General features: G+C 41.0%; 1 protein-coding gene across 1 annotated transcript; it reads left to right on the forward strand.

Annotated features, from left to right (window-relative positions):
* The first annotated feature begins 3,999 nt into the window (after window positions 1–3,999).
* RFT1 (RFT1 homolog) lies at window positions 4,000–18,058 on the forward strand. The gene is made up of 13 exons (XM_065687354.1): window positions 4,000–4,146; window positions 4,269–4,354; window positions 4,839–4,955; window positions 6,196–6,385; window positions 6,990–7,091; window positions 7,523–7,657; window positions 8,568–8,646; window positions 8,931–8,981; window positions 10,458–10,588; window positions 11,790–11,934; window positions 12,969–13,074; window positions 14,396–14,645; window positions 15,518–18,058. Exons 1-13 carry the CDS (start codon window positions 4,084–4,086, stop codon window positions 15,680–15,682), a joined length of 1,620 nt encoding a protein of 539 aa, XP_065543426.1. The 5' UTR covers window positions 4,000–4,083; the 3' UTR covers window positions 15,683–18,058.
* Window positions 18,059–18,758: the final 700 nt, after the last annotated feature.

The raw sequence follows: 18,758 nt of genomic DNA on the forward strand, positions 1-18,758 counted from the left end.
CCAGTGCCTCAGCACCCTCACAGTAAAGAGCTGCTTCCTTGTATCTAACCTGAACTTACCTTACTTAAGCTTAAACCAGTTCCCCCTTATCCTACCGCTACAGTCGCTGATGAAGAGTCCTTCTCCAACATCATTGTAGGCCCTCTTCAGATACTGGAGTACTGCTGCAAGGTTTCCACGCAGTTTCCCTTCTCCGGGCTGAACAGCAGCAACGTTTTTAGCCCGTCTTCGTACGGGAGGTTTGCCATCTAGTGGCTTAGAGGCATTAATGCCAAAAGGGTGGAAGTGGCAAAGCTGGTTCCTATTAAACCCAGTTGAAGTTACAGTTGTTTCTCTACTTTTTCCACCTCCCCATGCTTTGCAGCTGTTTCTGTTTCAGCTTTACGAGGTGACAAGCCAAAGTGTCCAACAAAACATCACTAGCTATCATTTACTATTGCCCATGGCAGATGCCTGGAAAGGTCAGTTAGCACACTGGGTTTTCCTGTTTTATTCATTGAAGTTCCCTTCTTTTGTCATGAAAATGTTTGTATGTGTGTAGAGTGAATAATATGAATCCTTACTGGAGTGTTGGTACATGCTGAATGCTTTATGCTCCTTGAGTGCATTTTTGTTTTCCTATTCATCTTATCTGGTAATTGGTGATGTGTTTTAATCCTCAGAGTTCAAGTGCACCTATTGACATCAGCACAAGCTATAGCATACTAAAAGTCTTTTGATCGCTGCTGTCACCATTACTGCCACTAAGAAAAGCCCAAAGTCTGAGTTAGGACATTTTTAATTGCCTTTTCCATTTGAGAACTGGAAAACTGCCTGTAAGAAAGGGGAGGTGACAATGTTTCATCCTCTCTAGCTAGGATAGCTTTCTGCAGACCCCCATCTGTGATCTTTTCTTGCCTCTGCTGTTACAGACACAGATGAGTTTTTTTTCTTTCTGTCCCCATCTCCCCATCTTAACAATGGGATAATAATCTCTTTTTGTTAGGTTTTTACAGATATACTCCTCTGCCATATAAACCACATCTATACACCACTTCCAGATTACTTAAGTAATGTTATCAGGAAAAATTACCAGAGGAAGAAATCTGAAACACTGAACACAGAAAGAAGAAAGTGGTGCCTCAAAGGAGGAGGGGGGTTCATGTAGAGGACAAGATTGATGTAGGGATGGGTTCTCTGTATGAGCTTGAAGAATTTTGGTTGGTTACCCAGCTTCTCTTAAGATCCTAATCAAGTAGGGCTCAGATACTCTCTGCCTGGTCTTGTGAACGGCTGTTAGATGTGATGTTTTAGTTCAACTGTAGCAGTACTGTGAAAAATATAACTACTGAGCTGGAAGTGCCATGGTTTTGAAAGGAATGTTCTGTAACATAGAAAGGTACAATCTCTTCATATATTCCTGGTTTTAACTAATAGTCTGAAATAGCCTGGATCTGCTGTACTGATTTACACTGAGTCTGAAGTCTTACCTGTTTAGAAGATTTCAAGTCAGTGTATGAGTAAATTCAAGTCTGTTATCATTAAATTGTGTCTTTGCTATTTGAGGGTGTGCTTGTGGGGTTTTGTGGGGGGGGTGGTTCTATTTCTGTGGGTTTTGTTTTCCTTTGTTTTATTTATTTATTTATTTTACACAAAACAGGTAAGATTTCTTCCTGCAGGGAGGATGCTTTACCCCAGGTTTCATTGTCTTTCTCCTTAAGTCAAGGAAGACCTGGCCTGAACTGCTCTGAGCTGGGCTGGACTAAACTAATCTGGGGTGGGCTACACTGGGCTAAACTGAGCTGTAGTGGATTAAAGTGGGCTGGACTAGGCTAAACTGGGCTGGCCTTGGCTCCATTGGGCTGAAGTGGGCTGGACCTGTCTGAACCTGGCAGGACAAATCTCAAATGAGCTGAAGTGGGCTAAACTTGTCTGGACTGGGCTAAATGGCCTGGCCTTAATTGGGCTAAACTGGGCTGGCCCAAGCTGGGCTGGACTGGTCTGAACTGGGCTAATGTGTGCTAAAGTGAGCTGGGCTGGGCTGGACTGGGCTAAAGTGGGCTGAACTGTTCTTGGCTGGGCTTAGTTGGGTTGGACTGGGTTAAAGTGGGCTGGACAGGTCTGAACTGGGCTAAAATGCGCCGGGCTGGGCTAAACTGTTCTTGGCTGGGCTTAATTGCGCTGGAGTGGGCTAAACTGGTCTGAGCTGGTCTGAATTGGGCCAGTCTGGGCTTCACGGGGCTAACAGAGGCTGGGCTGGGCTATACTGGGCTAAACTGGGCTGGAGAAGGCTAAACTGTGCTGAAGTGGGCTAAATTGGGTTGGGCTGGGCTGGGCTTGGCTGGGCTTGGCTCAACATGGCTAAACTGGGTTGGAGTGTTCTGAAGAGGGCTAAACTGGGTTGGAGTGTTCTGAAGAGGGCTAAACTGGTCTGAACTGGTTAAACTGAGCTTGGCTTTGTTTGAGTGCTCTGGACTGGGCTGAAGTAGGATGAGCTGGGTTAAACTGGTCTAAATGGGGCTGAACTAGGCTAAAGTGGTCTGAACCAGGCTAAACTCTGCTGAACTGGCTAAACTTGGCTGATGGACTGGGCAGGGCTAAAATGGGCTGGGTTGGTCTGGGAAGGGCTAAACTGGTCTGGACTGGGCTGAATCCCTCTAAACTGGTCTGGAGTGGTCTGAACTACACCAAACTGGGCTTAACTGGCCTGGAGTGTGCTGAACTGGTCTGATCTGGGCCTAACTGGGCTGAACTAGGCCAAACTGGACTCAACTGGGCTCAAGTTGCCTGGAGTGGGCTGAACTGGTCTGATCTGGGCCAAACTGGGCTAAAGTGATCTAAAGTAGGCAGAAGTGGGCTGGACAGATCTGAAATTGTCTAAATGGGCCTGGGCTGGGCTGAATTGGACTAAATTTTGCTGGGCTGGGCTGAACTGGGCTTGGATCAGCCAAGCAGATCTTGGCTGAGCTGAACCAAGCTGAACTGTGCTAAACTGGGCCTAATTGGTCTAAACTTGTCTGGGCTGAGCTGGAGTGGGCTGGGCTGAATTGGGCTAAATTTAGCTGGGATGGGCTGGCCTAAAGTGTGCTACATTGGGCTGGGAAGGGCTTAACTGGGCTGAAGTGTACTGGGCTGTTCTGCGTTGGGCTAAAGTGGTCTGGAGTGGTCTAAATTGGGCTTAACTGTGCTAAACTGGTCTGCACAGATCTGAATTGGGCTAAAGTAGGCTGAACTGGGCTAAAGGAGGCTGTGCTGTGCTAAAGTGGGCTGAAGTGGGCTCAAGAGGGCTAAGCCTAAATACAAAATCCTCTCCCAGCAATGCTGCTGCCACGGTTCTGGGACTTGCTAAGAGGAGCGCCCAGCTCTGCTGGGTGCAGGTACACAGTAGCCAGGGCAGGGGCTCCTCTTGCCGTTGGAGACCGTGACTCTGAACGGCCGCGGGGAGCACGAGTGCCTCCGGCGGCAGGGATGGGAAGGGGGACACGGTCCGCGCTGCATCCCTGGACTGCAGCCCCGCCGCGCCGCGCCTCCGCCCCTCCTGCTGCCGGGCTGCCCCAGACCCCCTCGGTGCCCCGGTTCCTCGTTTTTCCCCGTGCCGAACCGAGCCGAGCCGTACAAATTCTGTCCTGCCCATGGCAGGGGGTTGGAGCTGGTTGATCTTAAGGTGCGTTCCAACCCTAGCTATTGTATGATTCTAAGACTGGTGGGCTTGTTCTCAGGTCGGAAAGGAATTAGTGGAACTTGCACGGACATTCTGTTTTACAGAGCTCTGGAAAACAGCGTTTGTCAGGAAATGCCATCAACAGGGTGTCACTCCTCATGAGCCAGTGTGCAGATTTTGGCTGGTTTCGGTGGAGTACCTGCGTGCGGAGCAGGGAGCTGGCGCGCAAGGCCGGGCTCGGCACGAGCCGCGCGGCGTGGCGGGCCGCTCGGAAGCTAACCGGCGTCGTCGGAAGCGCTCCCGCGCGTACCCCGCGAGCAGCCGCAGGAGCACCGATTTCCCACCCGGTGCCCGTTTTCCGCCCGGAGTTGGGGCGGTCCCGGCCGCGCTGACGCGTTCGCGGCGCGACGGCGTCGCCGTTTGGTGCGGGCGGGGCGGGCCCGATGGGCTCGCAGGAGGTGCTGGGGCAGACCACGCGGCTGGCCTCCTCCAGCGCGCTGCTGCAGGTGCGGGCGCGACCGCGGGCACCTTCCTCCTCTTCCTCCTCTTCCTCCTCTTCCTCCTCTTCCTCCTCTTCCTCCTCTTCCTCCTCTTCCTCCTGGTGTTTCCCGTGTGGCTTTCTCCGCAGGTGCTGTTCCGGGCCGTCACGTTCGCGCTGAACGCCTTCACTCTGCGCTACCTCTCCCGAGAGCTGATCGGCGTGGTCAACGTGAGGTGAGGGGGGGCGCAGGGCACCCGGCGGGAGAGGCCTGTGTCCCCCGTGCCCAGCGCACCGGGCGGCTTCCCAGGCAGCGGGGCGGGGGAGCTCTCGGGCAGCGTTTGTGCAGGGCCGCCCGGGCAGGGTCGCTTATAATGGTTTGCAGAGCGCTGTTTAAGTTACTGTTGGGTGTTTCACGGTGTTTGATCGCTGGCTGTCTCCCGACCTCTTTTTTCACTCAAACAGAGGTACCACTGTCCTGTTTTCCACGTTAAATCATTAACTTGCTGAGGAAAAGCGACGTAACTACTTTCCCTCCTTATTTTCTTATGGTATGGTGACAGTTTACCTCGTGTCAGCATGTTCTCTTGCACACCCGTTAGATTTGTCTGTCAGGCAGTCCTGTGTAAACACTGGGTGATGTTACCGCACGAAGGATGTCAGAAGCAGTATCTAAGGAAATCGTTTTCTCTCCTTGTTTTTCTTTCTCCCCTCCATTAGGCTCACTTTGCTGTATTCAACGGTTGTCTTCCTGGCAAGGGAGGCATTTCGCAGAGCTTGTCTGAGTGGAAGTACAAAGAGAAACTGGACCAAAACAATTAATCTGTTGTGGCTGACGTAAGACACCTGTGAAAAATTTGCTACTTTGGAATTTAGTTCTTGTCTGAAAGCTCACAAAATTGAGAGCAAGTGTTTATTTACTGAGGCAATTACTTCACCATTGAGCGTGTGGTAGCCTCAGTCATGTTTCAGGACTGATGGAAGAAGCTGGTTAAGTCTGTTGATTTAGCATTTATGTACTTAATCTCTTTTTGGAGCACATGGGAACGTACATCACCCAAGCTGTTATCGGGAGCTGTTCTGTCACCCTGGAGATACTCTTGAGCACTGATACAGTTTAATGGCAGGGCAACATCAGTGTCACTTTCAGGGATGGTTTAATACTGATATTTTCAATGTGTTGGATCTGTTCTCTCAGTTGTATTATAATCAGTTTCCTGATGTTTGACAGCCTTTCAAATGGGTATTACATAGTGGAGTTAGCAGTGCCTGTGTGCACCTTTTTAAACTTTTCCTTGTAGAGAAGCATAACTTAAAATGGAGATTAACTTTCATGAAGGATCTGAAATACCTGTGAGCAACTTGATGTCAAATACTTCAGGGATCTGATAATGGGAGGGTCAAATAGATCCTGCCTCAGTGATGTAAAACATCCTGCAGAAGCTTTGTCAACAAAGCTTCCTGAAGTAGTATCAACAGAAGGTGATACACGTGTGCATTCCTGTGCCTAGCTTGGCTTTTCAGCTATGCTCACTAGTGGAAGTGGCTCTGAGCTACAGTCTATCATGGTGGACTTGCATTCCTGAGGTGCAGGCATGCATTTTCTTATGCTGTTGTCACTTTCTGGAGAACCAGTGATTTCTGGAAGAGTGTGACAAGCAATTGGAATGGTGGCATCTTTATCTGTCACAGCAAGATCCAAGAAAGCTTGTCTGCCAAACCCCTGGTAACCACAGCCCATCAAAAATGCAGTGTTTTGCAGGCTGGTAAGAGATCAGAATTGTTTGGTCCTAGGGAATGAGCAATGCCGATAGGTGACCTTATGTTAGGTTCTTGAGTAGAAAATAGGCAAGTCAGAAAAGTATTTTCTGTGTCTTGCAAATAGTGCCTTAAAGATGTTCATGACACACACAGGAAAAAAAGGTGTTCTTGGTATAGTAACAACAGAAATTATTCCTCTGGGCCTTTTAAAAAAATGATGGCCATATGTGACAATTTAATCTAATTTTCTTTCTTTATTTATTTTTTTCTGCTAAAATAACATTTCTATTAATTTGTTTTTATGTTAACTTTTTAGGGTCCCGCTTGGTGTTTTTTGGTCTGCTTTCTTGGGCTTAGTCTGGCTACACTTGCTTGAAGTACCTGATCCTTCTGTGGTTCCTCATTATCAGGCTGGTGTAGTAGCATTTGGTCTTTCTGCAATTATTGAACTTCTGGGAGAGCCACTCTGGGTTTTAGCACAAGCTCATTTGTTTGTGAGACTTAAGGTTAGTAAAGTACATGGGGTATATGTGTGTGTATGTGTAATTATCTTTCTCTATTGAAAAGAAGGGATTGCTGAGCTAGATCTTTGTGTATTCGAGCATATGGAAAAAAATAAACCCTGTGCATACTCTTTAGTACTGTATAACATAGTTGTAACAGGTATAAATTTGTAGCTGTTAAAGCAGGGAAGTTGATTTATTTAGAAACTACCACCTTAGTGATCATCAGATACTTAATTATGAGTTTTAATTGGAGGGAGAGGCATGCATCTTCCATGATCTCGCATTTCCATTGATTGTTGATACAAAATTGTGAAATCCAACAATTGAGAACATGTTTGTATCAAGCAAAATTTTCTACCTTATGTCCCATGCAAAGGACTGGGAAAGTGCAATGGACAAATTGTGAAATGCAAGAAAAGAAAATCTACACAGAAATGACAGTCTCAGATGGTCGACTCAGCAGAAACTGTGACAAAGTGATGCTGACTTTGAAAGTCTTCCTGTGTATTCCTGCATAATTTCTGTGTGTGAAACTAATGTAATTTAAGTTTGGTGTGTGGTTAAGTTGGCAGAAAATAACCCTTCTCTCTTTTCTTTCTTAAAGGTAATTGCTGAAAGCCTTTCAGTAGTGTCAAAATGCATTTTGACGGTTATTTTAGTAGTCCTTTATCCTCAATGGGGCCTCTACATTTTTTCCTTGGCTCAGGTAAGTTTCCTGTGTTTTCTTTTTCAGTGTTGGGTTAATGGTTGGACTCAGTGATCTTCAAGGTCCTTTCTAACCTAAAAGATGCTGTGATTCTATGAAGTAAGAGATGTAGACAGTAGCTACACTATCAACTTCATTTTTGACTAATTGCTTTGAATTGGACTTTAAATAATCAATAGAACATGAAAGTTATTAAAGGACTGCAATAACCTATAAATTACGAAAAAAAAAGAAACAAGGATCAACAACATTCTCGAGAAGAGTTAAATTTAAGTCTATATGTAATTTGATGTTGACAGGAATAAGGACTACTCAATACATTTTTTTTCTCACTGAATTAAGAACTCTTAGTATGTAATTCTAACCTGTAATTCTACATTTGTAAGTTAATTTTATGTTATTCTTTCTTCTCTCCTTCCCTCTCTTTCCAGCTTTTATATACCAGTGTGCTGGTACTGTGCTACGTTATTTATTTTGTGATGTTTTTGGGATCTCCTGAAGCAACAAAGAAGTCATTTCCAGTTGCTAGAATGAAAGCTTTATTGCCCAATTTGGTGGAAGATGAGGTAGGTTACACAGTTTGAAGTCTGTCTTGAGAGAGCTTTGAAAATTAGTTGGAGAAAGTGGAGTTGAGTGATTTGGGGGATATCTCTGCACTGTAGAAGATAAGACTGATTAAGAAAAAAATCCCAAACCAAAACATAATTCTGTTTCTAGTTTGTATTAGTAAAATCCATGTCAGAAAAAGTTAGAAAACTTCACCTCTTTGTGCTTATGGGCTTGTGGCTGACTTCTCTTTTAGTAGCTTTGCATGCGCCATTAGGTGGAGATAAAAAACAATCAGTGTGTGTGAGAATGACCAGGCATCACACTGGATCAGAGGCAGGGTTGAAACCAGAATCAGTTTACCGTGGGGTTTGGTACATAGACTTTTCCACAAAAAACCCATGGTGTTACACAGCATCCTACAGATACTCAAATATCTCTGAAAAGAGAATGAGGCAAGGGAATGAAAAGGTGCAGTGAGGAAGACGACATTTGAAAAAGATTTACAGATTGGAAAGAGAAAGGTGCTTCTTGGTTGCAGGACTTATCAGGACAGTTTGAAGAGCAATAAACAACTGATATCTACAATGAAGGTGAAAGTTGTATTGGCATGTATGTGGGGTTGGTTTTTTTCCTGTCTGTTAACTTTGGTTAGTATTTTCTTTAGAAAGCATGTTTGGGTAGTTTATCTGCAGAACAGTGAGTACCAGCAAGGGACAAAGTGTGAATCAGAGTGATGTTGGTGCTTGAATTTAGCAATATCTTAAATCAATTGTTAATAACTGACATTGTGGGTTTTCCTCCTCAGTACAGTCAGAGTTAGCCTACAGTGTTGTACTGGCTTTCTGTTTTCTGTTTCACTCTAGTTTCAATCATGTTTCAGTACTTTTTCATTTCAGGACCTGTTTGATTTCAGTACTTCTTTTGCAGACCTTTGTTAATTGGAAGGAAGCACGGTTAACTTGGAGTTTCTTCAAACAGTCCTTCTTGAAACAGATTTTGACAGAGGGTGAGGCTTGATCTATAGTTCTGAAGAAGGGCTAGTGAATAGGATTTACCAAAGTGATACAAAGCTTGGTTGGGGGTGGGGGGGAGGAGCAGTGGAAGTGGGCATGTAACTTTCAGGGGTTATTGCCCGATGTTACCAACCTGAATGAAGTTTTTGAGGATTTTCTGAACTAGGTGCTGTCCTGTTGGACTTTGTCTCTTGAATACTTAATATTGGAAGTGCCAGAACAAGAACAAGTCCCTAAATGTTTCCCAATACTTAAGTTCTTTGTTTTGAACTTACAGGTGAACGATATGTGATGACTTTTTTGAATGTGTTAAATTTTGGAGATCAGGGTAAGTGTGATGGTATTGTGGAATAGTGACATAGCTTTCTTAGTCCCTGCTCTTCAGGTGGCTCTGAAAATGACTGAAAGTATTTGAAGATAACTTGAAAATGTGGGACAATTTCAAAGCCTTTGTGATGTTGAGATACATGTCAGAGAATGATTGATACAGAGATAGAAAAGAATTTAAGATCCTGGATTTAAATTGTATTTTTATTTTGGATCAGAACTTTCCAATTGGATGTGTGATACCATGTATCTTGTTTCGTAAAAAAAGAACCCAAAAGAAAACCAACAAACCCCAAAAGAAAAACCAACCTCAAAACTCCCTGAAAACACCACCACCAAAACCAAATAATCCACCAACACCCCCCGCCACCCCCCAACTTCATTAGTATCTGATTGTGTTATAGTTGTCTGTCTTTGGTTTTTGTAAATCTGTTTTTGTGCTGTATTCTGTCTTCCATTTGAATGTGTGTTAGCTTTTACAGCAAGAATGCATCGCCTCTCAAAATTGAATTATGTTCTGTGAAGGAAATCAGTGTGGCTACAGAGTAACGTATGGCAGTAGCCATTCAGATGACTGATTTGGCAGCAGCTCGGGTCTTTGCAGCTTGAGGAAGGAAAGCAGGCTGTAGTTGCTGGCCCACGGTTAGAAGTTGCTTGGCTAGTTCAAATTACTTTCGGTTGCTGGCAGTAGTATGTTCCCTTGTAAATACTGAATAGATGTGCTTGCCACCAGTAACTGGCTGCTTCTGATCCTCCTCACCTGCAGAGCAATTGAGCTGCCTCTTGCTTGAAGTGTCTTTAAAAGAGCAATGTGTACAAAATGCCTGTGCTCTCAGAATGTTGAGGAGCATTGGTCCGAGTCCTGTCAGAAATCAGCCAGAACCATATTCTATTATTTTGCTGTGAATGTGTCAAGCACTTACCCATATGCCTGACTTCGTATGCTCTGGATTGTGTGTGTATACACACACACGTCGATGTCTTAGCAGGTTTGTAGCGATGTTTTGCTGAGGATGGAAGTGCTGGGAAAATGTCATGCAGGCTTGCTCTTCCACTGTAGTGAAAGTAAAACGAAAGAACCTCCCGCTAAAGCTAGATATCTTTCTCTTCTCCTGTATCAGTAAATCCTTGCGTTTCTGTTCTCATTCAGTGAAATTCATCAGGATCTTTTAACTTCCTCTAGAGTAAGAATTTTAAATGTGGCTTGGTGCTGTTACTAGGTTCACATTTCTGTTTGATGCTTTTGTCCCAGCTTTGCCGTCTCTGAGCAAACCTTGTAATTTTGAGCTGTGGTTGCTGTGACAGACTTTTTAGGGAACACTGCTTTAATGTTGTGCAAAATTCCACTTGTTTTCTCTTTGTTCTGTGGAAATGGTAAATTAGAATTCATGTTGCTGTTAAAGACTTGGAATTAAAATGTGTCTGAAAATATCACAGGTTGCTGCTATGTTTGTTTTTCGTTTGTTTTTTTTTAAAGGTGTATATGATATCGTGAATAACCTCGGTTCACTGGTGGCCAGGTTTATCTTTTTGCCTATTGAGGAGAGTTTTTATGTCTTTTTTGCCAAAGTGCTAGAAAGAGGGAAGAATGTAAAGGATCAGAAGAAGGTATGTTTAAATTCAGATTAGTTACGTGTTAACTGCTCGATTTTTGTTACTGATAAGTTGCATCACAGAAATGTGACTGGCAGAACTATGTTTACATTTGAGTATAAAGGCTGTTCAAATTGAAAAGTTGGAGAACAAAACTGTTGAGTGAGGCTGGACCAAAAAGCCAAGAAAATAGGTAAAATGGTAATGAAATGGGAATTAAGGTATGCAGTGGCATAGTACTGCCTTGTATTGTCAATGATGTTAACATCAGCTGCTCCAGATTGTGTGATATAAACCCTACTGTACCCTGCATTTCCATATACACTTAGGCAATTATTTTAAACCATGAAAGCAGGCTATTTATATTAAATAAATGCTGTCTGAAAATATTTACTTGAAAACATAAGTAGCTGTTCAGTCATAAATAGTAATGGTTTCAGAGAGTGCAGTTTTGGAAAGAAAATAATTGTCTTTTTCTCGAGCTTTTGAATTGTATGTGGGGTATCAATGGTTAAATGAACAAGAGCTTTGTTCTACAGAATATTTTCTGTGTATGCTTTAGGTGTGAAATTCTTCATCAGTCTTGAAGGTCAGCCTGGGCTTTTGTCTGATGCTATGACAAGTTTTTGCAGGAATCCTGTTTCTTGCATACCAGCATGCAGCTAAAACAAATTCCATGCTACAGGGCATTGGTGGGCTAAGAAAAGTGTACATGCATGTATTTTTTATACATAGTGCACCAGATATGTATAACTGGCAAAATTATGATGAGTTTTTCTTCTATATAGTGAAATTATAAGGATGCTTCTTGTAATGATGTAGTAGAACTGACAAGTTACTTGTTCTGGTGTCCAGATCCTGTAGTCTCATGCGGCAATAAAAATCTGACCCTCTGCTGACCTTGGCACCTTGGGCAGGTGCTGTGCTGCTCTTTGCCTTTTACTAACTGTTAAGCATCTGCAAGTTCTGTTTCCTTGAACATGCATGTTAAAGGCTAATATTTGTGTAAATATGTAACCTGTAAAACCTAGAATGGAATAATAAATACAGTTAAGGCTACATGTATGGATAATTCAGTAACAAAGGGTGAATTTCACACCTTTATATGCAATGCAGACTGTTCGGGTTTGGTTTGTTTTTCCTGTGTAAATCTTCTGTGTGAAAGTAATTGATGATGTTCATTCTGATCCATGTAATGGATGACAATCTTTTTCAGGACGATGTTGCTATGGCTGCAGATGTATTAGAATCATTGTTAAAACTTGTGCTTCTGACTGGCCTTACCATCACGGTTTTTGGCTATGCCTATTCTCAGCTGGCTCTGGATATTTATGGAGGCTCAATGCTCAGTTCTGGAACCGGTAAGGATTTATAGAGCTGGCAGAAGAGCACTGCACTTTTAAAAAGTGCAGGTATTTTGATTTCTTGAGTCAATAAGATTTTTTTTGTCTGTAAAACTCCTCTTGAAATCAGTGACTTGGCGTGTGTGAATCCAGAACTCATGCCTTTGTAGCAGTCCCTTTAATATGTAGTCACATTAAACTAAAATATACTGAGGAGCTTCAAATAAGTATGATCAGGTTTGGGATCTACCTTCCTGCAGTTTCACATTGTTGGAAAATAACGTTTTAAAGGATTATTTGACTGCTCCATGATGTAAATTTGCTAACTCTCAGCTGTTTAAACCAACAATGACAGACCCCCCAGAAAACTATACAGCAACTTGGAACCAGAGTATTCACAGTCTGGGCAGTTGTTCTTTAAAACTGAAACAGGAGGAGTCTTAGTAATATGAACTGCATTGCTGCCATGAAGAAGGGGTATTCATGGATGCACGCTAACCTTTTAAAAAGCATGGGATTTATTTTTCCCAGTGTTAGAATTTCTAAAGTACAAGAAAAAGTTGAAGGTCTGAATGGGTGATTTTTAAATCATGCATAAATTATTTTTGACCCATAAAAATATGAAGAACTTTTTCCATCTAACACAATTTTGAATGTATTGAACAGCTCTTCTGTTTTTCATACTGTTATGTTCAAAGTGCACTTTGTATTGCTTTTATTAGCTCAGAATGACTGGGATGAATTTCCACAAATTTCTGTACAATGCAGGATTTGGGTTATGATAAATATTTTTTAATTTGGAAATCCCTCTTAATGAAATCCTTTTTTGGATGGATATCTTTTCTGTTACTGTAATAACTGCTGTTCTTGGGTGTTTGTTTTTTTTTGTCTTCTTGTCAAAATACCCAGACAGGAAACTTATTGAAATGAATTCACGTTTCCGTTATCAGTGATAATATTACAACTTTTATCTCTTAGTATCAATGAGTGTAAAAGCAATGCGGTTTTATAAAAGAAGTAGTATTTACTTATTATTCTAATGTGTTTCTTAGGTCCAAATCTCCTCCGATGTTATTCATTATATGTCCTATTTCTTGCTGTCAATGGAGTAACGGAATGTTTTACATTTGCTTTGATGTGTAAAGAAGAGGTGGACAGGTAGGAAATAATGTCCCCAGAATGTTCTTGTAATTAATCTGCTTGGAGTTCAGTATGTAAACAGCAGTTCTGGGGGGTTATGTGCTTGGAAGTGCTTTCTTTCCAAAGAGCAAATTTCTTTCTGCAGTCACTTTAAGAAGTGACTGTGTTTAAGCTTCAAGCTATGTTCCTTGTTTCCAGAGCCAGGTGCAACAGATAGGCAACCAAACATGCGCTGCTTGAGGTTTTTACATGCTTGTATTTAAACCATCAATCTTAAAAATTGATTTGTACTGAATTTAGAGAGAGATTGGTGCATTTGAAACCAGCATAAAAATATTTTGCTCCACTGAAAACCAACTCCTATTTAGCTATCTGCATAGACTTAGATGTAGAAGCTTTAGCAACAGTGTAAATGCTTGGCTAAAAAGGTCAGAAATTAAGGAGTAGAGATTTTTAAATTAGCTTTTGGTACATCACTAACTGGGAAAGCAGTTTAAAAGTCTTGTTTTCTGTAGATACGTGCTTGAAGTTACAGTTTTTAAGACAGACCATCAGTTAAAACTCATCAAAATTTTGCAACTGTTAGAAGTTTTCATATACAGGTCCTGTGTATCTGGTAGTCTTCTGAATTATCTCAGTTGAGGGTCTGAATTCAGTGGTTTATCTGCTTTCAGTAGGAGGTTGAACTAGACAATCTCCTTAGAACCCTTCAAGCCCAGATTATTTATTCTGTTCATCCTGGTTATTGACTTTGGAGCCTGGTGGCCTTCCCAGTGCTTTCCATAAAGCTTTTATTGCTTATGGAGTGCCTGTCCTTTACAAGGCTTTTCAAATTACTTTCAATGAGGTCTGCTTTCCACAGTCCAGGTAGTATCTTTTTAGACTTAGCAGTGCTGCTTTCATGACTTTTTTGAAGTGTGAACTTGTTTCAGAGCCACTGTTTGGAGCAGAAGCTAAATAAATTGTTGTCTTGTTGAACATGAATTTTCTTTAATGCATACCTGAAATAAAATAGCAAAAGTGCACAAGTTTTTACATGAATAATCACTGTTACTAAATTTGACTTTATGAAATGAGTACACAGCTGATTAGTAAACCAGAATTTCCTTCACATTATACACTTCTTTGTTTAATGTGTTTGATATTTTCCATTCTTTCAGTGAATTTTTTAATTAACATCTTGGTTCTCAAATTTATCTTTTTCCATTAGAAAATGGGAAGAGAATTTCAGTTCCTTGTTTCAGAAAATAAATTGTAGTATTTCTTCAAAGATAAAGTTCATAAATCAATATTGTAACTGTACACATTGATAAACTGGTTCTTTCCCCCTCCTTCCCAGGTACAATTTTGTTATGCTGGCCTTGTCTTTCACATTTCTGTGCATCTCTTATTTCTTGACTCACTGGCATGGCAGTGTGGGCTTTATTCTTGCCAACTGCTTTAACATGGGTATCCGAATAGCTCACAGCATCCACTATATCTATGATTACTTCAAAGAAAGCACTTACAGACCTCTGATGGGCTTGCTTCCCTCCCCATTTTTGGTGCTCATTTATATCATAAGTGGAGTGATCACTGGTTTCTCAGAGGTAAGCATCTTTCCTGAATTTTGCTTTCACTGAAAATTAATGTTGAATGACCTTTGTGACCCCAGGCAGAGAAATACCATTAGCAGAGAAATACCATTAGCTTATGAGGATAGACTGGAAGATTTTGTTACAGGCAAGGCAAGAAACAATATTGAGACTTTTTATCTTTGATACAAAGTTCTCTCTGCCACCTGTAGAAGGTATATCTGACAAGTACAATAAGATGTAACACATATTTGCTGTTTGTAGATAAATCCATGTCCTTAGTTCTTAATAATTGAAGTTTTGCAGTAGCACAAACTGTTATTAAACATTCTGTAATAACAAAGCAGTAGAGGAAAAGCAACCAAAACAAGAACTGAAACAATAATTGCAAAGAGCACATCAGATTCAGTCAAAGGTAATTGAACAGACTAATTATTAGGGAGATGGCAGCATTGCAGTGTACAAAAAACGTGACCATTCTGCCTTAGAAAGGAGAGCTTTGTATTTTGGAATGGGAGATTTCCATTTTTCCTAGAAAATAGCCCAATGCATTGCTGCAAAGTAAGAGACTTTAGTGACAGCACTAGCAGAGTTTTCCTAATATCTAAATTAACGTATTTCTGCAGGCCAGGTAATAGTTAATGTCCATATTTACCAGGTAGCTACTGAATGCTCATTTTTTGCTGACAGGAAGTTCTTAAAGCAAATATTGTGTCTGCTAAAAGTGATTTATTGGAGGATCAGTGCATGTGGCAAAACTGTGCCTTAGCTTCATGGTTGATGTTAGCACGGTCAAGAGAAGTGTTGGATCTTATTTTTTATTGAGACAGTAAATCTACCTTGTGCTGACTAGTTTTTCCTGCAATTGCTTGTTTCCTTTGTTGCAGGTGTTCTTCTGCTGCGATAAGGGTTGGATGGCAAGGCTGATTCACATCAGCATGGGTGCTCTGTGCTTTGCCACAACCATCGTTACTATGTTCTGCACAGAGACCAAGCTGATCCACTTTGTCAGAAGCCAGTTCCTCTCCCGGTATATGAAGAAAGGAACATGAAATGCTCATGTGCAGAACAGTTCTTGTATGTGCTTGCAGTAAAGGGCTGTATTTTTTCCATAAGATCAGTATGTGTTCTGGGTTCTGCAGAGAGATTGAGTTGTTGGTGTTCTGAAGTGTAAAGCAGTGTGCAGGAAGTTCTGATGTTTACAACTAAATGAATGGGATACACAGCATGTGTCCATGCTAGCTGTGGAAGATCAGTTCATTGACCAGATTTATTTATGAGGGTGTTAATTAACTTGTCAAAAATAGCTGAAAGAGAAAAGGGATTTTGAGCAATGTTTGACAGAAGGTGTTAAGTACAGTCATACGCTGAAGTTCCAGGTGGCTGATAATAAATCTTACTTTCACCCCATTGTTTTTTGATTTGTCTGAGATTTGAAATGCCAGCGCAATTTGCCTCAATAAAAATTTTGTCTTGTCTGTGGAACTGGATGTTAAATATATTTAATAGCAATTTATTTCAAGGATTTATGCGTATTGAAACTTCCATTAGTGGACAGAAAATGCTCTTTTTGTTACAGCCAGTTTTCCTCATGTCTTGTTCCTTTGTTCAAACTTAACCTTTGTATTGATTTTTGTTTTTCTTAATTGTTGAAAATGTGGACATTCTGAAGTTTCAAAATCAGATGTTAGGATGCTGAGTTAGATTTACTACTGGTGTGTTTTCTTTCTGGTCTAAAATCTGAATTTGGCATTTTCAGACTGCACAAGTGGCATGTTTATAATGGTCAGCATTCCCTTTGCAGTGTTTGGATGGACCAAAAAATGTCAAGCTATGAAAGAGTGTGTGCTCAGACATGTACAGTTGAAAGCTTTTAGTTTAATTCTGTAGCAACTCTGAAGATGCTCAGACCTCTTAAAAACCCACTTCACTGTATATAGCATTGTGGAGTTCATCCTGGTAACAGCAGTTCCCAGTGTGAAATGCTTTCTGGTATCGGTGTCTTTGGTCTGGTACTGTTAGAAAGATTTCCTAAACTCTGATCATTTCCACTTGAAACCACCAGAGATGCTTTATATGATTTGCTGGTTTACCAAATTACCTCAGAGAAGCCCAAGTGCAACAGTGGAAGGAAAGGTGCGCTTCCTCAGCTAATGGTGGTGTCTCCATTGCCTGCCTGAAAGGTACTAGATAGAGACTTGCTGATTCTTCTGAAGTTGTTACGAAATCTGTTAAACCAAAACAAAATCTGTCTTATTCTGTCTCATGAAATGAATTTGGTAGTTCTTTGCCTTTTAAATTTTTAAATTCTGAGTTGTCTTGCATTTCTATCAGCTATGGAGTACAGCTCCATACGTTGCAGGGGGGGTTGAAACTTTTGTATCATAAATTGTCATTGCATACAGTTTATTTCCTTTACTGACTTGTTTACAATTCCATAAAAAAAACCCAAGGTAGCTGAACTTCTGAACTCTTTTTAGGTATATCTTTTTCTGCATGACTTTGGGGCTTTACCTTGGGAGTATCTCAATCTGTACAATGCATTTTAATAATTACTTGGAGTGAGAAGTTTTATGTAGCCCTCACTTCAAGCGCTTTGGAGATTGAAGAACTTGTCGCATAAAATGAGCTTGAGTAATGCTGCCTTTAGTGTTGGAATCCCAGCTGTGCAGTGGTATTATTTTTGCTAGTGTTATCATAAGTATGATGTGAGATCTCATGGTTCCAGTAGTGAGCTGTCTAGTCTCATAAATCTTTCTTAACGTAAATGGTCTGTATGCATTTAAAGAGAAGTTACATTTTTAAACTAATTCATTTTATTTTGTATGGGAAGGGCTTATAAATATCTCTTGCATCTCAACAAGTTAATGGAATTTCATATGAATCAGGAAGACATTTAAGGTGACTTAATTTTTATGTATTTGCAAAGTAAGGATACATTCCTCTTTTAAACTTCATCTGTAAGCAGTTTGTGGGTGGTTGACTGGGTTTTGTGTTGGACTTTACTTGGTTTTAATATGTTTTATGAGGCAGGAAGTACAGACCTATGAAGATGTCTCTTGGTTTCTTATTTGTGTGATCCTTAATGTGAAAGCTGGTAATTGCTTTATTTGTAAAGCAGCAAACTGTCAAACTCGGGGACAAAGTTGAGATTGAGCTTGACCAGATTTCCCTTTTGATTACAATTCTGTCAGGTGTGCTGTCAAAGGCACAATGGGGTGTTTGTCTGTATATTTCATGAAGCTGTTTTGCAATGTTCTGAAACCCTTTAGTTCAAACCAAAAGAGAATTAAAGTGCTTTCTTTAGAGAAAAAGTTATTATTTCATACATAGTGGTGTGGTTTTTCTAATAGCTGGATGATTGATATTCAAATAACTGTAAGATGATTATATTTTAGGGTAACACCAAATAAAATTTATTTCACTTACATTCTGTTTTTGTCTTCTACTTGAGGCTTGTTGGGAGTGTTGCCTGTATCTTTGGTACAGTCGACGCTTAAATTTGGTTGCATTTTCTAGGATCATTTATGTATCAATTGATTTGTCAACCTAGAAACTTACACACCATTTCCTAATAGATACCTATTTTGGTGAGAAGTGGCATCATTACAGTCACTTTTTTCCCCTGTGTTCTTGTCAAAATATATGTTTGATGGATTAGGATGGCCAAGTTTGTTAGTTTGCTTTTAAGCAATGCCTTGTGGTGATAAAACCTGTTTTATGCTAGGAGTAAACCTGATACTTAAGTTTAACTGAACTATGCTGCAACTGGTTTTGCTAGCGTTAGGTACCAAGGAGCCAATTGCTTACTGTTGTTTTCTAGTGTTGTACATATTTTATTTGTAAAAAATAAGGGCAGGGGGGAGCATGTGCATATCTCTTTTGGGTTTTTTTAAGGAGAAGAAATCGGGAGTTAAAGCTTTACCTTAATGGTTCATCTGCTTTCATAGGCGTGAAAGGCAATAGGTGTAAGCTTGAATGTTGACCATAGTCTAGCATCCATAAGAGGTGTTGACTGATGGAGTTCTGATGGAGGATGTCCTGAGTGTGAGTACCTTGAGCTCAGCTGGCTTCTGGAGAGTTCTTGGATCTAAACTTTAAAATTCTTTTTGCAGATGTTGTATTTCT

Source organism: Lathamus discolor, chromosome 7, assembly GCF_037157495.1.
Source record: "Lathamus discolor isolate bLatDis1 chromosome 7, bLatDis1.hap1, whole genome shotgun sequence".
Classification (NCBI taxonomy): domain Eukaryota; kingdom Metazoa; phylum Chordata; class Aves; order Psittaciformes; family Psittacidae; genus Lathamus; species Lathamus discolor.

Coding starts and splice junctions, on each gene's coding strand:
- RFT1 (XM_065687354.1), top strand. CDS start 4,084: ATGGGCTCGCAGGAGGTGCTGGGGCAGACCACGCGGCTGGCCTCCTCC. Junction 6,386..6,989: donor ATTTGTTTGTGAGACTTAAG/GTTAGTAAAGTA, acceptor TCTTTCTTAAAG/GTAATTGCTGAAAGCCTTTC. Junction 7,092..7,522: donor ACATTTTTTCCTTGGCTCAG/GTAAGTTTCCTG, acceptor CTCTCTTTCCAG/CTTTTATATACCAGTGTGCT.